The sequence below is a fragment of the Phascolarctos cinereus genome, unplaced genomic scaffold (genome assembly GCF_003287225.1).
Source record: "Phascolarctos cinereus isolate Bilbo 61053 unplaced genomic scaffold, phaCin_HiC Scaffold_1;HRSCAF=81, whole genome shotgun sequence".
Lineage (NCBI taxonomy): Eukaryota > Metazoa > Chordata > Mammalia > Diprotodontia > Phascolarctidae > Phascolarctos > Phascolarctos cinereus.
In genome coordinates, this window is record NW_027555514.1 from 106567565 (window position 1) to 106592133 (window position 24569).

The 24569-nt window shown below is 38.0% G+C and overlaps 1 protein-coding gene across 3 annotated transcripts in view; it reads left to right on the forward strand.

Annotated features, from left to right (window-relative positions):
• The window catches only part of PTN (pleiotrophin), a 127980-nt gene that overhangs the window by 82269 nt on the left and 21142 nt on the right, over positions 1 to 24569 (forward strand). Inside the window, exons 1-4 of one of the 3 annotated variants that reach the window (XM_020998080.2) lie at positions 1603 to 1648; positions 19573 to 19688; positions 20230 to 20403; positions 21564 to 21725. In XM_020998080.2, the coding sequence (XP_020853739.1) occupies positions 19574 to 19688; positions 20230 to 20403; positions 21564 to 21725 (451 nt within the window). In that variant the 5' untranslated portion in view covers positions 1603 to 1648; position 19573. Of the gene's footprint in view, positions 1 to 1602; positions 1649 to 19572; positions 19689 to 20229; positions 20404 to 21563; positions 21726 to 24569 lie in introns of those variants that run through there. The other 2 variants (XM_020998081.2, XM_020998079.2) reach the window with 2 other exon arrangements.

Here is a 24569-nt window from a genome sequence, read left to right on the forward strand (position 1 = left end):
AGAAAAGGGAGAGGAAAATTCAAACTATTAACAAAATGGCACAAGAGATTTCCACATCAAAGATCCATGTGAAAAAATGTAATGGTTTAATTTCAATTAAGAGAATACTTTTCTACACTGAAGTCCTTTGCTGTCATTTTGAAGACAGTGGCAGGAGTAAACAATAATTTGATTATGATTTTGTTGTTCTTTCCTTTCCTTTTTCAAGTCAGTACTTTGTCCCTGTGATTAGTTTTGCTTAATCTACTTTGATGCAATTATATTCCCACAGTCTCTTTTCCCCACTTTGTCATCCCTTCTCCTTGTCTTAGAGTTTTATTTAATTTACTGATTCTTCTGTTCTTTGTTTTTAATTATTTGATTTTCCTCTCTTCATTTCCCTTCAATTAACTGATTGGTAACACCCCCCCCCTCCCCTTCCCCTTGAATTTGTTTTGTTTCTTACTTTAAAAAAAATGCACCTTTGTCTTAGGAAAATTTCTTTATCTTTTCATCTTCAAAAATGCTCTTCATTTCAGACTATTCCAAATTTTTTATTATGTGACTCATCATCTTTATGATTACTTATTTTAACAAAAATCTCTGCATTTATCTTGTAGTTCAAGCTTCTGAAGCTCCAATTTTGACCTCCCTTTCTAACTAGTTTCTTTCCTGATTGCTTCTATACATCTTGTCCCATCATCCTTTTTATCTGATGTGTCTCACTCTTAGAAGTATCAATTCATAAGGTAAATATTAAGGATAGAAGCATTATCCCATGACAGCCATTTTCTGTTCCTTTTTTAGCCCCTACTATTTGTATGATCATTCTCTTTCCCATTTGCCATGTAATCTCATTTCTGGGTACATGTCTATCCACCCTTCAGGTCTGAGGATTAGTTGTCCCCAGGAGGTATGATATCCATTCTTAGGATGTAGAACGTTTTTCCTGGAGGAGCAACCCCTCTCAGAGGAAATGGTCTCCCTGTGCATCAACTCCCTACAGGGAAGTTTCATTTTAAGATTCCCCATCTCCCATTACAGATAAGTGATTTTTTTTCCTTGTGGGAGTGCTGTTCAGTGGGTCCCCTTAGCCCTATTTGGTCCCCAACTCTCCCTTTCATTCTTCCTATTTCAATCTCCTTTTTCTGCCATCTTGCCTCTCTTTTATTCTTTTCTGAATGAGAAACTAAAAGAGTTATGTGCCCATCATTGTTCACCGATGGACCTGATTAGGAAACATCACATAATACCCTTTGTCCTCTATCTCCCCTCTCCCCATTTGTACACCCTTCCACTTTGCAATTTTGTTCTACAAAATATATTGGTTCACCAGTAAAAGGGTGTCTTTTTTTTTTTACCTCATAAGTCTTTCTTTTTTCAAAACTGTCTTTAAAGATGGGGGCAATTTATTCCTCTTCTTTGTAATTGTTTTTACTTACCAGGCAGAAAAAAGCCTGAATCTCTCCTCTTTCCTCCCCCCTCTCCTTTCTAGGCAGAATTGATATCTGCTGTTTGTTGCAACAGGGTGAGAGATGAGTAAGGAGTGAGATGTGCTGGCAGGGTGTCTACAGCAGAAAGAAAATCCTTGAGTAGGTTCCAAGCACAAGCCCGTGGTGCATTTGTGCACTCTCCAGGAAAGTGGAAGCTGGTGAGGGAGGATTGCTGAGTGAGTATGTTAAGGCTGTTTGCTACCATGCTGGGCTTCTGGTTTTCTTGTCCTCTGGATTCTGTAGCAATTATTCTACTTCTGGAACATAATTCTTCTGGGGGGGAGGAGTTTAAGAGTGGGCACTGAAAAAAAATGTCTAATCTGACCATCTTTTTGGTCACATAATCCTCTATAACAGCAATTTAAATAAAATATTAGATATTACCTACTAACTATTCATTTAGATTTCTAACTGCTTACACATCTACTTCTATTTTTTAAGCTAGAAGCCAGATTCACTTTCCTTCTAAAAATTACTTTAAAAACTCCTCATATGGATAAAACAACAGACAGTCTTTAAGTAGCAATAACACTAATTGCTTCAAAATCTTGAAATTTACAATAATTTAATCATTCTTTTTTAAAAGCATGTCCCAAGATGATATTTTTAAAGAGACTTAATGGTGTTTTCATTTAGTCCTACAAATAAATTCTTTATATTTATCCTTGATGTGGGTGGGGTTTTTTGTTTTGTTTTGTTTTGTTCTTGGTACTGGGGTGGGGGTGGGGAAAGAAGGAATATCCTCCTAACTCATAAAAAAGATGAACTGCTTTCATAAATAGGAATTGGCATTCATACTATACTCCCTTGATAAGATTATATTTTGTACTGACGACCAAGAACATCTGCACAATATCAGTAAATCCTGAAAATTTTATTCCGCATCAACATATGAACAAGCTTGCAAATATATACAGGTATGGGCAATCTCGGATTTTGTGTCAAAGGATGCCACTCCTTTCTTAATTGCATTTTAATTGATTCAGTTTTTTTCAAAAGGAGTAAAACAGGCAGCTGTAGAAATGCCATAGGAATAATTTTGTTCACTTGCAAAATATTCTGAAATTTTAAGAATAGTTGGAGATGAACTTTCTGTTGAATTCAGTGCCTGGATAACAAATACTAGATGGTCTTGCTTTGAGAAATATATCTGGTCTACAGCCCTTCTGTGTAATCTCTTTGTTATCAAACAAGGAAGGGAGGAAAGAAGGGAAGAAGGAAAAAAGAAAAAAAAAAGAATGAAAGAAAAAAAGAAGGAAAGAAGGAAGGAAGGAAGGAAGGAACAAAGAAAGAAAAGAAAGGGGAGGAAACACCTTCATGTAATATCATTTACTATGGAGTTATGGAATCTCTCTCTCTCTTCCTCTTTTCCCTCCTGTAATTCCATAGTAAAAGGTTCTGTAGGATTGTAAGTTGCTTTGAATATAGCCATCTCTGTGTGCATAGATAGTTTTATGTATAAATACATGTGTGTGTGTGTCTATAAAAAAAAATGAGTCCAGTTGAGCTAATTTGAAGCTCATGTCCTAACCAGAGGACAGGAAGGTCAATACTGAGAAACATTGGAAATACAGTCTGAGGAGGCAACATAGCCAGTTAGAAGTCCATTTCTAAGTCATGTGTAATACAGACCCAAAATGTGAACTATTTACTGGATAAAATAATTCAAGAACTATGATGAGGACTGATGTTATGTCAGTTGAGGTACTAGTGAGGTGGGGTTATTGGGTATGCGCATAAAATGTTGAGGTTAAACGTCCCAGATAGGAGCTAAATGTATATGCATCTGAAACAGACAGTTTGAACTACTTATCTGACCTTTGGTGAGTTCCCTTTTATAGAACATGGGGGAGTAGCTGAACAACAGAAATCTTTTGAAAAGAACAAATAAATGCAAGAACCTCAAAATATCACCAATACACAACGTGGGGAAAGCATCAGGTTTTATTAAGAATGGCAGTGACTAGGGGCAGCTAGGGGGTGCAGTGGATAGATAACTGGTCCTGGAGTCAGGAGGACCTGAGTTCAAATCTGGTCTCAGAAACTTACCAGCTATGTGACCCTGGGCAAGTCCCTTAACCCTGATTGCAAAAAGAAAAAAAAAAGACTGTAGTAACTAGGCCCTAGACCTATCCTTACTAGGAGTATTTTGCAGCATTTTTCAGCTCTAGGACCTTTTATCTGCTACAGTTCTTCTGTTTTTGACTTCATCTCTCCCCCTCTTTTCCATGGCTGGGGGTCTTAATGTCACCTTCCCAAGTTCCAGAATTAGCTTCTATCACTCTTCTCTCCAAAAATTTTACAGTGCCTAGCTGGAATGGGCTACAATACCTCACTTGTCCAGCAGGTGCCCCTGTAGTACAGAATATCCCCTCTCTGCTTCAGCTGAAAAGTTCTTTACATCTGAGTCTTTGGTTTCTGTAGAGTGAATTAGGTGCCCTACTTTACCAATTCTGCAACCTTGAAATTCTGAAAAGAAATTTGCTTAAAAGGAAGGATGTTTGTACATTGTCAAACTTTATTTCTGTACTCCTCTGTCTGATTGTTTAAATGAAGCAGCTACATGACCCCAGCACACTAAAAGAGGATGACTGACTCATTGAGAAATTCCATTTCTAAACAAGGTCTGTTTATATGAGAATCCAGAACCTCCCTCCCCACTTTACCCTCCAATGAATCAAGGGATGAGACAGGCCTTTAAATTGGTAAGAACCTTGTATAATTGAGGAAGAAACAAAAGAAAAGGTTGGGGGGAAAGAATCAGTGTCATTCTGATGAAAGAGATGGAGAAAATGTAATAAGGAAATAAAAAAGAAAGTGTGGATTTGTTGGGTCATTAGTTGCTGTGTGATACTCTGGTTCCTGAGAAAATGACATGTAATTCAGACCCAGAAGGACCCTCTATTTCTTCTGTATGTGAATTGGTTTCAAAATATATTTTCCAAAAAATTAAGTCCTTTTAGCCTAGAGAAATATATTTAAGTAACCACTGACATCTAAACCCTCTTTCCTAACCCATTTACCTTTCTACTCTTTCATCAGAAATATCCCTTCCTTATACCTTCTTATTTCCCCACATGATGCCCTGAGTTTGCTTATCCATTTACCCTTGTATGCCATGATGGTGAGATCACTCATCTGGTTTCAGAGTTTGGGAGATCAGCAGGAGAGTTTAATAAGTGCATATTTAAAATGTATATACACACTGTTTCAAGAAAATCCAAAGCAGTGTGAATTTGTTGAAGTTACTTAGCTATTTAGTTAAATTTGGAAGTTTTTATTGGCATTACAAAAAAGTTCCTTTCATTTACCACACATTTAACGAAGCCCAATAATCATGGGAAAGACATTATTGACTTGTTATAAAACAGGGATGTACCTGGGTAAAAAGTGAGAAATGGATAAATTTCCCATTTTTTTCACTTCCCGATTTCATGCCTACCCTCATTTTTACTTGATAGCTGCTCAAAGTGACCAATGATCCAAAGCCTGTCCTTTAAGACCCTCATATTTTGCACTGCTGCACAAAGTCCCATATCTTATTACATGACAGACTCCTCTGGGCTATCCAATATGCCAATTATCTTGATTTATAAAAGATTCTGTGATAAAAGGAAAAGGTATTGGCAACCTCTTCCAACTCCATCTAAGTAATTGAGGTGCATTTTAACAGACTGTGATCCAACCTATGTTTTCTAACTTTAGTGAGTAACTCCAGCCCTGGCAATTTTAAGATGGTTACAAAGGGAAGCTAGAACCTCAGGGAAGACACTTTGAAGCAGGCAGGGCCTAGTAGCCTCTCAAATTTCATGCTGTGTAATGGAAGGTGTGCCTTGACAATAGTAAAATGCTGGCTCTGCCCTGTGTTCATACTCCACGTTACATCATATAGTCTGTGTTAGACGACTCCCCCTTCCATGTTAGGTGAGTAGTCTGACACATTGTCAAATAACCATAACCAAGGCAGGACAAATTAGGGCTTTGTCCTCATTTACCGAAATGCAGACAAGACCCTGCTAGCGTTTTTAGTACTTCAGGAGCATAGAAACAACCGAGCTTGGCACTTAGTTAAAAAGAAAAAGGAGGGGGCAGCTAGGTGGCACAGTGAATAGAGTGCTAGGCCTGGAGTCAGGAAGATTCATCTTCTTGAATTCAAATCTGGCCTCAGATACTTACTAGGTGTGTGACTCTGGGCAAGTCACTTAACCCAGTTTGCCTCAGTTTCCTCATCTGTAAAATGAGCTGGAGAAGGAACTACCCCTGTATCTCTGCCAAGAAAATGGAGTCACAGAGTAAGACGTGACTGACACATCACCATCACCACCACCAGCACCACCACTGCTACTGTCACCACCACAATGACGACGTATTAGTGAAAACAGAAAGCCCTTGTATGGCTGGTTTCCCTTCCTTTTCTGGCTTCCTAGGTGAGCCCTTCACCAATCCAGTCCTGTCCTGCTACTTGTTTTTGTTGGGTTTTTTTTTTGTGGCAATACTCCCCCTCTGAAAAAGCTTAAAGGTATCCTGGAGTCTCTACAATGCCCTCAATTTCCTCAACTGAATCAAGTCAATCAGTTAGCAAACATTTACTAAGTGCTTCCTATATACTAGGCACTGTGCTAAGTAGTGGGATACAAAGAAAGGCAAAAACAGGGTCCCCTGCCCTCAAGAAGCTGACATTCTAATGAGGAAGAGCAATTGAAAACACATTGTGTGCTCCCCCCCACCCCCCCCCCCCCTAAGAATTGCTAGTGAAGTTTTTGCATTTAATTCCTAGTTTGCTGGTGATATGCAATAAAAGGGGAAATAGTTGCTGCAACCAAGCCCAAGAAGGCAAATCAAAAGCCCAGTCCAATCTATTGATCAGAAAAGTATTTTTTCGAGCATCTTCAAGTGCAGGCCACACAAGGTGCCTTATAGGATACAGAAACAGAAGATAGGATTCCTCTTCTCTAGGAGAATATACTACCTTGTCTCTCCCAGTTAGACAGTAGGAGGCATAAGTGTTTCAGATAGCTATGTATGAAGATAAGTAACAATACTGAGGATCAGGATTTAGAAGGTCATCTATCGTAATAATGAAGTTGCTGAGGTCAAGAGGGGTTAAGTGAGTTGCTCAGAGTCACTCAAATACTACATGGAAGAACCAGGATTCAAATCCAGGTCCTCTGACTCCAGACCCAGAATTCTTTTTACTGCAATACTACCACCAGATCAATGGGAGTGTTTGCAAGTAGGTGCAGATGGTTACAGAATGAATGACAGAGACTTGATAGGAATTCAAATGAGGGAGAGCCAGAGCTAGAGGTAGTGGACAGAGGCTTGAGCTAGCCCTTAAAAGACAAGGAAAAGTTTATGTAAGAGCAGAGATGGTGAGAAGACATTCTCAAAGTCCTCTATTCCTAAAGTTATTCCAGGGCTGCCTTGTCTTTGTAATGAGTCAAAGCAGCAAAGAGACATTCAGTCAAGCTCTCTCCCTTTTAAACTAATTTAGCTTCCAGAAAAGGATTTAATAAACATACCTTCGCATCACAATCATCTCATGGATGGAAAACAAAATCCATTTACATAGTATACTTGTTTCACTCGATTTAATTTTCTCTCTTTCATTTCTTCATTCTTCCCTGGTGCTCAGAGGTTTTCATTTGAAGTAGAGAGGCAATTTCTAAGAAAAATAAACAGAGGCCCACGCATCTTTGCAAAGATTAATAGGGAGCAGAGGTAAAAAGGCCACATGCTTTCAGTCTAAACAGATTTCCCACTAAATTACAAACTCAGATAGCAAAAGGGAACAGAAATGTGGGTTCTGTGACTAAGTGAAATCAAGAGTTGGATTCATTTTTCTTGGAGAAAATCAGACATTTCCTAAAGTTGAAGGTTGTGGGGTTTTTTTCACACTTTGAAGTTAAATGTTAATAATTCTGTGACTATATTTCTGGGTATGTCTAAACCCACTTAAGAGAAAGGTAGTTAGTTCTTAGGTTGAACAATTCAGGTTGCAGATCTTGTATACGAGGATGAACATACAGGGTACTGGGCTGTACACACACTGAGACATGTATTCAGTTGAACAGTCAGAGAAATGAGCACAACCAGAGAACAGAGGATTACTCAGGAGATTGTAGAGAGACATCATTGTACGCTGGCTGGCTGGAATGATGGATGGATGGATGGAATAAACATTTAATAAATGCATACTCTAGGCCAGGTACTGTTCTAAGTGCTTTACAAGTATTGCCTCATTTGATCCTTGCAACAACCCTGTGAAGTAGGCGCTATTATTATCATCCTTATTTCACAGATGAGGAAACTGAGGCAGACAGAGGTTAAGTGACTTACCAAGAGTCACACAGCTATTAAGTGTCTGAGGCCAGCTTTGAGCTCAGGTCTTCTTGACTCTAGGCTCAGTGCTCTATCCATCGTTCTAGGTAGCTAGCTGTACTCTGGAAGGTAGACTGGATTTGGGATTAGAAATCCTTCTTCATACTAGTTATGTGACCCTGGGCAAGTCACTTAATCCCAATTACCTAAAAAAAAAAAAGAAATCCTTCTTCTGTCATTTCTGTCAAGGGCACCTGTGTGATCTGAGGCAAGTTACTTAAACTTTCTGGACCTCACTTTCCTCATCTTTAAAATGAGAGAACTGGCCCCTAAGGTCTCTTTCAGTTCTAAATCTATGATCCTGTGATTTTATGATCAGGGCCAATAATAAACTTCTTTGAGAATGGAAACTGAAGTATCAAAGTATGATTGAACAAGCAAAGTTACTGTAACTGAAGAGATAGAGAGGTGAGGAGAAAGGAAGGAAGGAAAGAAGAAAATGAGGAAAGGAAGGAAAGAGAGAAGGAACAAAGAAAAGATCAAAGGATGGGAGGAAGGGAGGAAGGGAGAAAGGGAAGAAGAGAAAGTCTGAATGAAGAAGAAATCTTCGGGACAAAGTATTCAGGTGATTCAAAATGTCAACTCCAGGATGTTACTGCATATGATATGTGGGATGAACTTTTTAATACAAAGGATATAAAGTGTCAGAGGTTGGGAGAAGAAAAAGTAGCCATGTGATTCTCTGGCTTAATGCCTAAAAAAAAAGATTATCTCACATAGCTGATGACAAGCACTAGATAATAGGTTTGTCAATATTTGATAACCATAGAACTCTCTATAGGAAAGGACAGGGAAAGCCTCATATATTAGTTGGATTCTATTCCTAAATTAAATCAGAACCACAAACGATAAAGGAAATGATATATTTCTTAGATTTAGAAGTAAGTAGATTGTAATGGGTTAGTAAGCCGGGTGCCTTGTATGATTTAAAACTGTCAGCAGCAGCATCAAAAGACATCTATTGATTCCTTACTGATCTCTGTGTTAGGTCTTATTCTCAGTCCATTTACCTCTGTCTATATAGAATTTCTGATACTACTACCATTACTGCTGCTGCTGCTGCTGCTACTACTACTACCTTAACATTTCAAGGACAGCAGGGTCTTTTCCTTCCAACAACCCTGTGCAGTAGGAAGTGTATATATGTCCCAGTTTGTTGCAGCTATCTGTGTATGTGTGTGTGTGTGTGTGTGTGTGTGTGTGTGTGTTAATTTAGAAATTTCTATAGAGGAAACAAACCTATCAATAATGCTAAATAGCCATAAGCCTTTATTATGGACACATTTCATCTCACATAAGGGAGTTACTTAACTTGAGTTACTTAGGATGTCATGAAGAAGGAAGGAAGGTGGGGAGGAAGCAAAGGTTAAAAAATCACACTAAAAGCACAGAGTCCCAGGTTTGGGTGTGATGTTCTTTAGGCCTAGCAGGAAAAGGATAAGGACTGATGATATGACTGTGAGGTCCCTTACTGCCCTAGTGCTCAGGTTTTGCCATGTTTTTAAACCATCCTCCAATTATTCCAGAAAGAATTAGTCCTCCAATTCTTCCTACACAACAGGGCTATGCAGAACTGGCCCAGGTACTTTAGGGAGGGAAGGAGTCTTCTTCAGACATATCTGATTGGTCATCCATCTCTGATATCACAAATACAAAGGGATTTATACTTCCACAAGTATTTGAAAAAATACCATTTTTTTCTGAATACAAATTTCAGAATTTAACATCAGGTATTCAATAGTTCATTATTGAGAGGCTGGTGACTTTGCATAGTCCTCCCTCAGTTAAATTCAATTTACTTGCAATCAAAGATATTTATTGAATGATTGTATACAGACATGACACAATCCTTGGGGTACTATAATTATTGATATTACTACTACTACTACTACTACTACTACTACTACTACTACTACTATTACTTCTTATTCTTCTTCTCCTCCTTCTTCTCCTTTTTCTCCTTCTCCTCCTCCTCCTTCTCTTCCTCTTCCTTCTCCTCCTCCTCCTTTTCCTCCTCCTCCTCCTCCTCTTCTTCTCTCTTCTTCTTCTTCTTCTTCTTCTTCTTCTTCTTCTTCTTCTTCTTCTTTCTTCTTCTCCTCTTTGTCCTCCTCCTCTAATGTAGATTGCTATCTTTTTAGATTTCATCACCTTAGAGAGCTGTCTGGGGCCCCAAGGGTTGTGTCATTCCCAACCCATATAGTCAGTTTATTTTATAGGTAGAATTTATATAGATTTTTTTTTGTTTGCAAAAAGACTTTATGTAGATTATCTCATAGTATAAAAATGTATTATACATGTTTTACAGCTCAAGGAAGGATTTATCATATATTGAGAATGCAATATTTGGTGTCGTGTGTGTATGTGTGTGTGTTTATGTGTGTACATGGCATTTAAAGCATGTCTTTTGAGCCATTACTAAATACCTACTATAATATAAATTCCTGAGTCTGTTTGCTTTTGTATTTCTCACTCCTCTTAGCCTAGTACAGTGCTAGGCACATAACATAATAAATGAATGTTGATTGCCATATGCCTTAGGCATTATGTGCCTAGTGTTTGTATTGATCACAAGTAGATGGTACTTCTGTTAACTGTTGACAACACTGGATCTCTTCTGGACAATGGGATTTGGAGAATTCAGGCATATCAACCATGGTCTTAGGTAATTAAACTGTCTATTGGAAACATTTAGCTTGATATGTGTTATAAGCCAAACTTAGAAGATACTAAAAGAAGAGATAATCAGTTTAAAAGGGCCTTAACCACTCAGCACACTGGACTGGTGCAGAAGAACAAACCAGTGACCTTGATTTCAATAGCAGTGCTATTCTCCCAGAGGTTCCTAAACTTATTTGGCCTGCTGTCTCCTTTTAAAAAAATTACTCAGTGCCCCACTAGAAATCTACTTTCTTTAACCCTTTAATGTTTTTTTTTTGAAATTTGCATCATTTCAAAAAAGAAATACCCTCCCCCCATCGCTCCAAAGCCCTCTCTCCCCCCAGGATGTGATATCACCCACTTTGGGAATCTATTCAAGTCTAACCAATAAAGTAAGATAATTGGTGGGATGATCATTCAGCTTTTTTCAACTGCCAAGATTCAATGATTTCTTGAAAGCATTTTAAAAAATTACAAGTACAATAGATATTGTTAAAATTAATAAATTAACTGGACAAATAAATAATGGTCAACCTTAAACATGTCATTGCTACTTTGGTAGAGGGTGAAATTCTACTTCAAAAGAATTAGCTTTTAATTCTTCTAATTAAAGTCGACCAATTTCTCAATTTTCAAATTTGATAGCCTCAGGGTTGGATAGCTCTGTTTTAGAGTTCAATCTTTCACCTCTTACACTTAGAAACTGGGTGGTTTTCACATATGCCTAATCAAACTTGAGTAAAATGATTTGGTATGCTATTTCTTCAAAATGCACTGAAGGAAGTACATGCCACGGCCTTACAGCATGACTGCAGTGTTGTTGCTTAGAGAATCCTAGGTCAGAAGCATTGTCTTGGTATATAATATTTAGCAATATCTAGCTAGAGAAAGGTTGTCAGCTAGTGAACTAAATGGCCAGAGAAATAGGTCAAGTTCAGAAATGTGAGTGGCTACCTTGATTGATAGAGTTAGAGGAGTGGGAATAAATTCATATGGGGGGGGCTAAACCATACTTAAGAATCTCTGCAGGCCTTATTGACTTAGAAAGAAACACATATTAGCATTATCTATGTTATGCTGTATTTTTACTTTTTTTTTTTTTGCAATTGGGGTTAAGTGACTTGCCCAGGGTCACACAGCTAGTGTCAAGTGTTTGGTCTGAGACTGGATTTGAACTCAGGTCCTCCTGACTTCAGGGCTGGTGCTCTATCCACTGCGCCACCTAGCTGTCCCTATTTTTCTAATTATTGCCTAATTACATTTTAATCTGGTTTCCACTGGTTTCAGACACGTTGCAGCTTGTTTTTGGCATCTCTGGTTTAGAGCAGTAGTGTCAGACTCAAACAGAAATGGGGCCACTAATCCATAATAAAGATCCTTGTGGGCCGCATATTAACTTAGTTTTCAGTGTAATATTATCTCTTATTTTATTGTATTTTTATTTATTTTGTCAAATATTTCACAATTGCATTTTAATCTGGCTCAACAGCACTTGAGATTGTTTTGGTCCACATCAGGCCATGTGTTTGATGCATTTGGCCTCCAGGGCAGTCATCCAATATCAGGACAGTAGAGTAGGATAAAGTCCTACATAAAGCCCAACACAATTCCTAGCACTGAACTTCTCTTTCTCTCTCTCTCCATATTTTGTTGATGCCTTTTCTTTTTGCACCTCTATTATTTCTCAGTCCCCTCCAGATTGAACATTCTCTTATGGCAAAGATAAACATGCAGAAACATCCAATACAGAGCCCATGTCTCCAAGACAGAGACAGCTAGGTGGCACAGTGGATAGAGCTCCGGCCTTGGAGTCAGGAGGACCTGAGTCCAACTCTGGCCTCTGACACTTGACACTAACTACCAGTGTGATCCTGGGCAAACCACTTAACCCCTACTGCCTCATCAAAAAAGAAAAAAAAAAGAATGTCTCTTACATCTCTGATGGACTTCACTAGCAATGTACTTCACTTAACCCTGTTTGCCTCAATTTCTTCATCTATAAAATGAACTGGAGAAGGAAATGGCAAACCATATCTTTGCCAAGAAAACCCAAAATAGGGTTACAAAGAGTCAGACATTAATGACTGAATAACAAGAAGAACAAGAATTCCATTATATTCAGGTACCACAGTAGAATTTCTTGAAAGATTTCTTCATCAAAACCTCTGTAGGCTGAGCCTACAGCATAAGTCTTCCCTATTATAATGATTTGCAAGTGTCTTAAGGGAAAATAATGTTACAAGGGGCACCCAATTCCTTAAGTATGATGTTTACACACAAGCCAAAATAATATGATGATAATAAGGAGATGGACACTCAGGTAAGTTAATGTGACTGGTGCTCCAGTGTTAGTGCAAAATAGTTAGCAAGCATCCAATTTATCAGTCTGGCTAATTCACCAAGTAGAATGAAAGTGAACCTTTGGGATTTTGAAATCTGATTATACTTCTTTGGTGATATTGTGGCATAGCATTGATTAGATTGTGTCATAACCTTTCTAGGCCTCCTTTTTTTCATCTATAAAATAAGGAAATTGGACCAGATGACATCGGAGATCAATTTACATTATAAATTTATGATCTCATAATTTTGGGGCAATGTTTTAGGGGGTGTGACTATAAATACCAAGGAGTCAGTCCCCTATTGGGGACAAATTGTACTACAGTTCTAACTGTTCTATTTCTTAGACTCCATGATGACATCCAGACTTTATGTTTTCTGTTTCCATAATATCAGATTTTTCACAGTGTAATAAATTCTTACAATGCCCTTCATATCAATGGTATAACTTCCTAATCCTATTTTAAACGGGTTTAATCTATAATAGAATATATTCTGATGCTTCAAAACAGAGAGAGTGTGTATATATGTATATACTCTGATTTCTTCTTAGCTGTTATCTAAATGAACAACAGTTAAAGAGACAGAGAGTCCTTTTGGCAATCCTTTCTTTCTTCTGATGTCCATTTTGAAATATTTGAATAATATTTGAAATATTTGAAAATTTTCTTAAAGGAATTTTCTCTTCCATGAGTTAAAAATATTATAAAATAAATAAAAAAAACACTCAATTTGATTTTCCATAATTTTGTCTATTTTTTCTGGGCCTTTAGATTTCTCTCTGGATTAATCCATTTCTCTCAGTGGATTATACAGTAGTTATGTGTTATGCCTGCTTGTTGAGAATACTATCTTTTATTTTTAAAATAAGATATCTCTCTCTCTCTCTCTATATATATATATATATCTGTGTAGATATAGATACAGATATATACACACACATATAATTTTGCTTTAACCTGGAATAATGCTCATCCCTGAAGACTGGGGCTATAGATAAGGATTCAGAGCTGAAAGGGACCTTAGAAACTTTCTAGTCCAACTTCTTCATTTTATGTATGAGAAAACTGAGAGCTAATCAATAAGCAGGTGTTACCAAATGCCAGGCATTGTGCTAGGCAAAGAGAATACAAAAATGAGAAGAAAACAGTCTCTGCCTTAAAGGAGTTTACTCCTTATTATGGTAGAACTGACCACATACTCATACATATGTCTATTTTGTTTACTGGTTTCAGTTGTGTCTCACTCTTTGTGACTCCATTTGGGGTTTTCTTGACAAAGACACTGGAGTATTTTGCCATTTCCTTTTCCAGTTCATTTTACAGATGAGGAAATTGAGGCAAATAGGGGCAAATGACTTGCCCAGGGTCACACAGCTAGTAAGTGTCTGAGACTGGATTTGAATTTAGGAAGATGAGGCTTCTTGACTCTGGGTTTGACTCTATCCAGTGTACCACTTAAATGCCCTAAGTAGGTCATACAAAACAAACATAAAATGGAAACCTTGGAGGGAAAGGCATTAACAGTTGGTGTGTGAGTAAATGAGTATATGTGTGTGTGTGTGTGTGTGTGTGTGTGTGTGTGTGTGTGTGTGTGTGTGTGTGTATGTGTGTGTGTATGTCCGTGTGTGAAGATTTGGAAAAAGCCTTAGAAAGTTGGTACTCAGAATGAGTCTGGAAGGAAACTAGAAAAGTGAGGATGGAGAGCATTCCAGGCACGTAGGACAATGGCCCACGCAAAGGTATGGAGAAGAGAGATGAAGTGTCTTGTGTGAGGAGCAGCAAGGAGGCCACAGTTACTGTATCACAGAGTGTGTAGAAGGGAATCAGGTACAATAAATGTATCAAAGAAAGACTGGCTCAGTTTGTGAGGAGCTTTAAAAGCTAAACAGGGGTCGGTTGAAGAGATGATTGGGAATCACTAGAATTTACTGAATAAAGGGATTGATTTACTGAATAATGGGCATAACATGGATTGTAATCCACCAAAGAAGACCAAGGCATTTTGAGAATAAGGGAACAGAAAATTATGAGGAGAACAAAGAAAGAGCCATGCCATGAAGACCTAGAGAGGACACCCTAACCAGGTGGTGGAAAGGTCCTGAAAGTTATGACTTTCTCAAGGTTGGGTGAACAGTAGGAATGCCAGTTGAATTATGCTGTTCGCATATTTCTGCTGGTTGAAGGTTAATGCCTGCGGCACCAAGTGTCTTCTAGCATCACTTCATTTGGGGAGCAGGAAGGGTTAAGGCATATGCAGTGAGGCTCTTGCCTTCCCTTGCTGCAGGAGACAAACGTGCAATCAACTATGCAAATATCCTAAGCAAGGGGAAGTGTTATCTATAACTAAACTAATTACTCCTTTACTTAGTAGAACAGAGAGGCTTTGGGCCCGTTAATTGGGTATTGTTCTGGCTCACTTGATTTTTAAGAGATTAAAAAAAAATCATCATTCTGTTCTAAACCCCCAAACTCCTTTCTTTCAAACAGGCTTCATTGCATGCATTCATTTTCTTTACCTATAAAATCACAAGGCAGGTTTATCCCAAGAGTGGGATAGCTCAGGGTATAAAAGCTTTTATGATTCTTAAACTTTCACTGCTCACTCTACTGAATAAAGCCCTGGGGTGATGTGGCGTAGCTGGGTGGAGCTAGATAGTATCTTATTCCAGAAAAGCAACTTACAATTCAATTCAATTTTGAAAAAAACCCTGTTCTTTCTGCAAAGCGCTGGACTAGGCACTGGGGTTACAAAAAGAGGGATACAATATAGGCTCGGCTCTCAAGGTAGCTTGCTGTGGTGAACGGAGTGCCAAACTTGGCTTTAGGAAGACCTGGGTTCATATTCTTCCACTGGCTCCTCTTTGTCACTTGAACCCTCCAAGCATAAATGTCTTGTTCTGTAAAATGGAGATAATAATGTCTTTCCCTTAAGGGTACACTTACTTCATGAGGTTGTGGTCATTATACCTATTTAAATGTAAGTGTTACTAGTCAAGGAGTCTGAGACAAACTTACCATTTTATCAGATTCTGAAATGTCCTGAATCAATTCAAGAAGCAAGAGCATTCTTCCATATGACTTGCTTCTCTCCTCCTTACTCCGGCCCCTAGCCTCACCAGGAAAGAAATCCCCACTGTAACATGTACACCAGTTGAGTTGGGTCTCTGGATTCCAGATCTCCAAATTCAGTGAGCTTTAAACAAAGCCATGCTGTCTCCACTTAACCATAGTGCCTCTGATCGGAGCACAGTGAGGCCAAGAATTAGGTCCCTATGCAAGCCATTTGGTTTCACCATGAGGTCACAAATTGCGTACTTCATACTCCAGGCAGTTTTCTTTAAAAGGCACGTTATAATGCTCCAAAGGCAACTAGATGGTGCAGTGGATAGGCCTGGAGTCAGTAGGACCTAAGTTCAAATCCAGCCTTAGACACTAGATGTGTGACCCTGGGCAAGTCACTTATCTCTCAAGTCTGCTTTAGGATCCTCAATTGTAAAATGGGGATAGTAATAACACCGACCTAACAGGGTTGTGAATATCAAATGAGATTATACTTACAAAGCACTTAGTATAGTGTATGCCACACAGTAGGCTCTTATTAAATACTTGTTTCCTTATAATGGGGAGAAGGGAAGAGAGCATGCTCAAACAGGTCATTTGTTTGGCAGGGACCTATGATTTCATTGCTGTTGGGAACTTCAGGTGTGGAAATATAGCAACTTCCTTTGTGATAATAATAATAATAATAACTATTACTATAATAATAAAAGCATTTGTATTTTCTCATTTGATCTTCACCGCAGCACTGTAAGATAGGTGTTATTGTTATCCCCATTTTACACAGTAGTAAACTGAGATTAGGCTAAGTAACACACCCAGGGTCTATAGATGTCTGAGGCAAGATTTGAACTCAGATCTTCTGGACTTTAAGCCCAGCACTCTATTCACTATGCCACCTAGCTGCCATTGCCTTTAATGGTAACACAATTGGTACGTGTCAAAAGTAGTATTTTGAAATCAAGTCTTCCTCGGTCAAAGTTGAATTGTATATTCACTCTGCTAAGATGCCTTTCTAATCTATAAAGACTACAAGTTTGCAATAAAAAAGATTATAAAACGAAGTCCTGGCCTTAGGTGACTAAATTGTGTTATGATTAAAGAACCAGAATGAGACCAAGGAATGATCTAGAGCAGGAGTGGGGAGTATCTGAATAATCAGGCATCTCCAAAGCTGGATGTCAGATGTTCAAAATGTCAAAAAGTGAATAGCTAATTCTCAGCAATACAATGATCCAAGACAATTCTGAAGGATTTATGATGAAAAATGTTATCCACCTCCAGAGAAAGAACTGATGGAGTCTGAATGCAGATCGAAGCATATTTGAACAAAACCAAACCTTTATTTTTCTTGTTTTTTTTTGTTTGTATTTTCTTTCACAATTTCACTTATATGGAAATCTCTTTTGCATGACTGCACTTGCATAACCTATAATAAAGTACTTGTCTTCTCAGAGAGGCGGTAGTGAGGGAGAGAATTTGGAACTCAGAATATAAAAAGTGAATGTTAAAAATTGTTTTTACATGTAATTAGGGGGAAATAAAATATTAAATAAAAATTTTAAAAATTAAAAAAACAACAACCCAGAATAGCTGGAGAGTAGCATGTGACTGCCCATGTGTGTAGGACTTATCAAGTCTGTTGAGACATCAGGTTATTTGACCTAACTTCAAGATGGTTGGAATAAATTCCTTTTTCTTTCCCTCATTTTATAAATAATAGTTGAATTCAAAAGTTTTTGTTAGCTAGTCAGATTAGCAGGGATTGGATTTGGCTTTGACTGAACAGATCTCATATTCGTATGGCAAATAGCAAAATGTCAGTCCTCAGCTGCCACCAATGGTCTCAGCTCTTAGGAGAGGCTTCTGAATGAAGTCACTTTGGGACTTCAGCTCACTGAGATCTGGAACTCTTTCAAATTCTGCACATGTGTGAGAAATCTGCTGTGGGAGCTCAAGGGGTTTAGAGGATTTCTAGTACAGCCAAGTCTTCCAGTGTGTTTGTCTTTGCTACATTGGAGAAAGGCAGTAAAAATGAGTGTAAACTGGGCTTTTCATATGAAGCTCTGGATAACATTTTAAAATGGAATACATTCAAAGTCTACTTCTCTCTTTGGGAAAGGTAAGAGAAAGTACTTAAATATACATAGTAATTTTCTTGTTTCAAAAAAGATTCAAAATATTTCACTTCTTTTACCTCATGAGATCTGTGAAATTGTGGGGGAGAACACAGAATCACAGATGCAGAGCTGTAAGGGGCCTCTAAAGACAGCTTTATTTACAGTTCAGGAAACCGAGGACCAGAGAAGACATGAACAATTGTTCCATCTCACCAGTAGAAAAACTGAGACCAGATAGGTTGTGACTTGTCTGTGGTTCCCATGGTAGTCAGTACTAATGCCAAGGATAGACTCCTAAGTCTCTTAAATTCCTTTCCACAAGTGGGATCACATTTACTTATGGCAGCTTTGTGGCACAGTGAGTGAGGAAGGGTTCAAACCCTGCTGCAGGATTGTACTAGCTGTGTAACTATGGGCAGGTTATCTAAGTTTCTTAGCAGCTGTTTCCTCATCTGTAATTACTGTACCAAGCTCACAGAACTGTTGTGAGGATCCAGTGAGATAACCTAGGCAGATGCTTACAAATCTTAAAGCACTATAGAAATGTTAGCTGTTATGGGTTTGCTACTTTCTCACCTCTTGCCTTCTGTCTTCCACTCTTTGGTTCATCAGAAGTATCGATGATACTCATGATTCTAGAGACTAAAGTTATGTATGTCTCCACATGCAAAATAAATATGATATTGTCAAATGAGCTATATGTTTTATTCTTTAAAGACGCATGTGAATTACTACTCAGTCAACATAAGTGCCATGATTAGCTTGGATCTGTAGAACTGGAAGGCACCATAAAAATAATTTTGTCCAACTATCCCATTTGACAGCCAAGGCCCAGAAATATTAAATAGTTTGTCCAAGGTCATGCAGATAGTAAATGGCAGAACCAGGATTTGAACTTAGTTCCTTTGATTCTTAATTCAATGCACTATATTGACCCTATTCAGCATGAGAAAGGGCGCCTGGTCATACTATTGTCTGAGTTAGTTTATAGAAGGAGGCATACTTTACAAAGAGGTCTGCAAGATGGCAGCCAGAGTGGATGTCATTGAGATCTCCATGTTCCTCCTAGTAGAATAGAAGCTCTTTAAGGGCAGGGAGTATTTCATTTTTTCTCTCTCTGTATTTCTAGTGTCTGGTACATCACCTTGCAAATACAGTCACTGAAACAATGCTTATTAAATTGAATTGATTTCTATGTCAATGAACTAGCTGGATAGCAACTAACTTACAGGGAGGAAGCCGCTGCCATTAGCACCTCTATAGTCTCTGAATGCTATTTAACAAATGGTTGTCTATAGAGTCATGTGTAGGGAGTGCATTGCATTCTGCAAGAGAATACTTAGCTGACTGCAGAAGAGCTTTTGGTTTAGCAGCTCTCATAGAGAAAAAGATGAAAATTGGGCAAATATCATTAATACCAATTTTGCTGGGATCCAATCTTCCAGAAAGGGAGAGTGAAGTTCTTTCATCCGGAATTCCATCAGCTCCCCTGTCTGACTTAACTTGACACGGCTTTCTTCTTGTTTCTCTGTTAATCCCCAGAATGCAGCCGCAACAGCAGCAACAGCAGCGTCGAAAATTTGCAGCTGCCTTCCTGGCCTTCATTTTCATTTTGGCAGCTGTGGACATGGCTGAAGCTGGCAAGAAAGAGAAACCAGGCAAGTAAAAGATCCTCCTGGGTCTAAGGAAGAGTGTGGGAGCTAGCACCACTCTTTATTCCCAACGGCCTTCACGCCACAAAAGGGTGGGCAGCAACAGTCCTTTTCAGTATAATCCTACATCCAGGAGGAGCAAAGATTTAGAACTGGAGGGATTGTAGATGTCTTTTCTACCAACCTTTCCTTTTTACACATGAAGCAGCCAAGGCCCAGCATGGTGATGTGACATATAGACGGGGTTTGAATTCAGGTTCTTCGACTCCAGAGCAAATACTCTTTCTGGGAAATCATGCTATTCTGCAGATAGAACTGAATCCTAGCAAAAGGGAAGTCACTTGATTGTGACAGTTAATCTGACTGCAGGTACTGCTTTCTTATTAAGTGTTAACTGCTTTGGATCGTTAATTCTACATATTGGCCACCTCCCACCCAACACAATTTTTTTATGGCACATTCCAGAAGGTCAGGAGGGTACTTAAGAAGGTTGTATGCTTAAAGAAGCTTGCCTGAGTGCTGTTTATTCCTTTTCCAATTCTTTTAGAAAAAAAGGTGAAGAAATCAGACTGTGGGGAATGGCAGTGGAGCGTGTGTGTCCCGACCAGTGGGGATTGTGGGCTGGGTACCCGGGAGGGCACCCGAACTGGTGCAGAGTGCAAACAAACCATGAAGACTCAAAGATGTAAGATCCCATGCAACTGGAAGAAACAATTTGGAGGTAAATATAAGTATCATCTTTTCATGTTCTATTTTTCTTGAATTAGAGTATTTTCCCCACTCATTTCCTTACATTTTTGATAGTGATTCTTTAATGGTACAGTGATTCATTATATTAATCTAATTTCGAGATACATTTTGTTTTTACATCACAATAATTTCTGAACATACTTCTCTTCCCCCTTCCCTCATAACAATAATTTAGAAAAGAAAACAAAAAGGAGTTTAACAAAACCAACTAACGCATTGATTTTATCTGGTGTTTGCAACATTTTATACTCATAATCCCTCACCTCTTCCATGAAAGGAAGTGTATTTTTTTTAATCGTTTTTTCTCCAGGAACATTATGACTATATAATGTCCATTTTCATTTTTTTTTGTTTTATTTATGTCATCATAGTATTTATGTATATTGCTTACTTCACTGCATGTCATTTCATGTCTTCTCATGTTTTTTTCTGAATTCTTTATCTTCTTCATATCTCATGGCAAGGTAATAATCTTTACAAACATGTAATAATTTTTTTTTAGCCTTTGCCCAATCAATGGGCACTTACTTTGTTTTCAGTTCTTTGCAACAACAAAAATAACAAATAAAGCAATAAAAAAAAATCCAACGCAAGAAAAATTATGATATATTTGGGGCTTTCCGATCTTTGTATTCCTTAGGGGCATATGATAGAAGTGGAATCTTTGCAGTCAAAAGGTGCATTACCCATTGGTCCTCATACTGTCTCTTCCCTTCTTTCTTAGGATGAATTTCCCAATCTTTATACTCCTAAGTTTAATGTTAAACTCCTAGTGAGCACCTCCTCTCTACCTCCAAAATCTTGAGTCCTTCCTAGCCAGGGGCACAAGATTAAACAATTTTTCTCTCTGGGCCTTTCTATAATATATGTCATATCTCATCACTTCAGAATGAGCCCTGTATATAGTTACCCTTTACGGATGGAAATACTGAACAAAATGTGTTATTTATTGGCATTGAGCACAAGGGGGCAAGTATACTCAGTAGAGAAAGGTGAGGCACCTTTGTACTTAAATTCCTTAGGATGGGACCTAAAGACCTATCTGTGGGAAATCTGAAATATTTCTTTACTTTTACTCTGCAGTAGTGAGCTCATCCTGAAATGTATTTTTGCTCCCTTTTTTGTTTTTAGCAGAGTGTAAATACCAGTTCCAGGCCTGGGGAGAGTGTGATGCAAACACTGCCTTGAAGACAAGAACGGGAAACCTGAAGAGAGCTCTTCATAATGCTGAGTGTCAGAAGACAGTCACCATCTCCAAGCCATGTGGGAAAGTTACCAAACCCAAGCCACAAGGTAGATTCTGATGATTGCAGTATAGCCTTCTGGGTTTATTAGAGTTATATAAGATCTGGATCTGTAAAAATCCAGATAATTTAGAGAGAAGTTTTAGGAATTTTCTTAGTTAAAGAAGAACTGGAGGAGTCCCAAATAATAGTGAGATTGTCTGTAGATACTGTTGTCAGATGACAACCTCATGCAGATGAAAACTCCTTCAGGCCTTCTTATTTTTATTATTCTTATCTACATATTTTTAGACACAATAGACAATAGAGATGTATTTATAAATACATTTATACTTATGTATTTATATGAATCCTTTATGAAGAATAGATACATGACATCTTGGAGATCTTTTTTCATTTCTCTCTTTAGTACTTCATGGTTTAATAATATCCCATTTAGGTTGTCCACATATCCTATTGATAGAACATAATTAGTGCACCTGCTTTTCTAATCATACATGCTCAATAATATCTGTCCCATCACTTCTGATATGCAAGTTGTTGATAACAAATGTCAGCCTGCTTATACCCATAGCATGAAATATCATTGGCATTATCTATTATTTTAATTCTTCTGAGATCATACTGCTACTTAACAAGCAATTAAAAAAAATTGTATAGCACTTTGCAATTAAATGTTACAAGAGAAAAAGCAAAAATGTCTCCAAACTGAAAAACAAAACAAAGCAAAACTTATCAATATTGTGGATAGGGGCCACTAAAGGAGTATTTCACACCCCTGAACCAATTTTCTCTAGGTGGGTTTGCCAATTTCATGCCATTTCCCTCCCAATTTCAAGCTGATCATTTCAGACAAGTGAAGGCTTTGCTTGTTTATAGTGGCTGAGGAATTTTGGAATTGAAGATATCTAGAACCTCAAGTCATTCCTGGCAGCTGGTGTGTGTGTGTGTGTGTGTGTGTGTGTTTGTGTGTGTGTATCTGGCAGTGTATGTAAAAACACTACTGCTTATGTCAGCATCCACAGATGGATTATCTAATCAAAGAAAACAAGAATATTCATTGATTAAAACATATAAAAATGTCAGAAACAGATTAAAAAAAAAAAAGGAAAAGTACCAGAGAAATTCAACACATCTTTGCTATGGAAGCAAGAAATATTAACAGAGTTACTTTGTTGCAGTAATAAATTAGATGAAACCAACTGTGATTCACTCAACAAACGTGTTATGTGTATGGTGCTGTGCTAGGCACTGTGTATGTTGTCACTGAGAGGACCAGTGATTGTTTTGGTGGTTGGGGAAGAAACTGTGAGACTTATTAAGTTAGAGAAGATGAGGGTTCAATTAATGGGAGAGAGTGAGTAGATACAAAGAAGACGAGAGAGAGAAAGATTATGATCCAATGGGTTTATGGAAGGGAAAGAGGGGAATTAGTTAGAAAGGGCATTCTAGGGTGTTGACTCAATGAAGTGAGATCTCTACTTTGGTTGGACTGCTGAATATTTCCTACTTTTCTTTTTCTTCTGTAAATTTCAAAGGAAGGACTTTTTGACCAAGTGAAATATATTATTAAAGATACAACGTGAGTTAAGTTTTTGGTTCAGTCTACTCTATTGTAAATAACCATAGGTTAAAATCTTTCCAATGGGCATATTTTGGGTCATTTTCAATGTCTTTTGATGGAATTTGATACAGGATTGCTTAGTTAGAGTATCTGTACTGAGTTAGGCCTAGAGTTTGCAAAGTTACCGGTCATACTTGAAAGAGACAGGAGAGGGTAGTGTAGCATCTCCAAATACACATAACAGAGCAGTTACCAATTTCACAGTCAATCTTCTGAGCTCACAAAGCAACTCTCCTCTTTTTGTCACAGACTCTCGTTAATACCAGACACTCATTTTTCTCCTAATCAATTGAGCTTACTAATGAATTCTGTTACAGCATCGGGCACAAAGCACTGGGAATAATTTATCCAGGAGTAGAGGCAGTGTGGTGTCTCAGATGATTTGCTTCATAGGCATCAAATAGATTTCCCACTGAGCCAGATGTTTTTTAGATTAAATACAAGTCTAACATGAAAGATGGTATAGGTAGATTGTGTGTTTATGATGGTCTCGTATCTATTAATGAAAATGATAATCTTTGCTTTTTTTTCATTTTTACCCTTAGAATTAACTTTAAACTTTCCCAACATATTTTTTTTCTTTGCTCTAATCAATAGTAGAGAAACTTAAATCAACCATAGGCACAAATTCTTTTCCATGTTTTTTTTTTAATGGGGTGAAAATACTTTGCTTGTAATAAACTTGTAGAATTTAAATTCGAAAATTGACCTGGTTGAACCTCCAAGGGTAACCTTAAGGGTAATGGATGTTGAATTGTGGGGAAAATAATTTATTATATCGTTTGGGAAAATTTATTATACTGTTTAAATCTAATCGCATGTGATTAAAGGTTATCCATAGCCAAAATGTAGCTTGACACCAGTAACTCTCTAGGAATGAATGCCAGAGATGGCGGAAGGTATTTCCAATTCCTCCAGGCCCCAGTTCCACCCAAAGCATTCTTCTTTTGGGTTACTATACCCAGGAACTCTTGAGAAGTTCAGCTCAAGCTTCTATTTTGTGTTACTCATATCTATCTTAATCTACCTTGCTTTCAGGCAGCCCTTTTGGCAAAATTGCTTAAGTGCATAACCATGGTACATGGACTTACTGTGTGGGAAACATTTGCCAAAATCCTATATAATGTAAATCTTCCAGAATTTGGGAGTAGAGAGAGCCACTCCTTTTCTGGCTCTCTCTTCTCTACCAAACGGCCTAATACATTTCTCTCTAAAACTGTTTCAGATTTTGGGGTCTGTTCTCACGAACAACAGAATTCCAGTCATGAT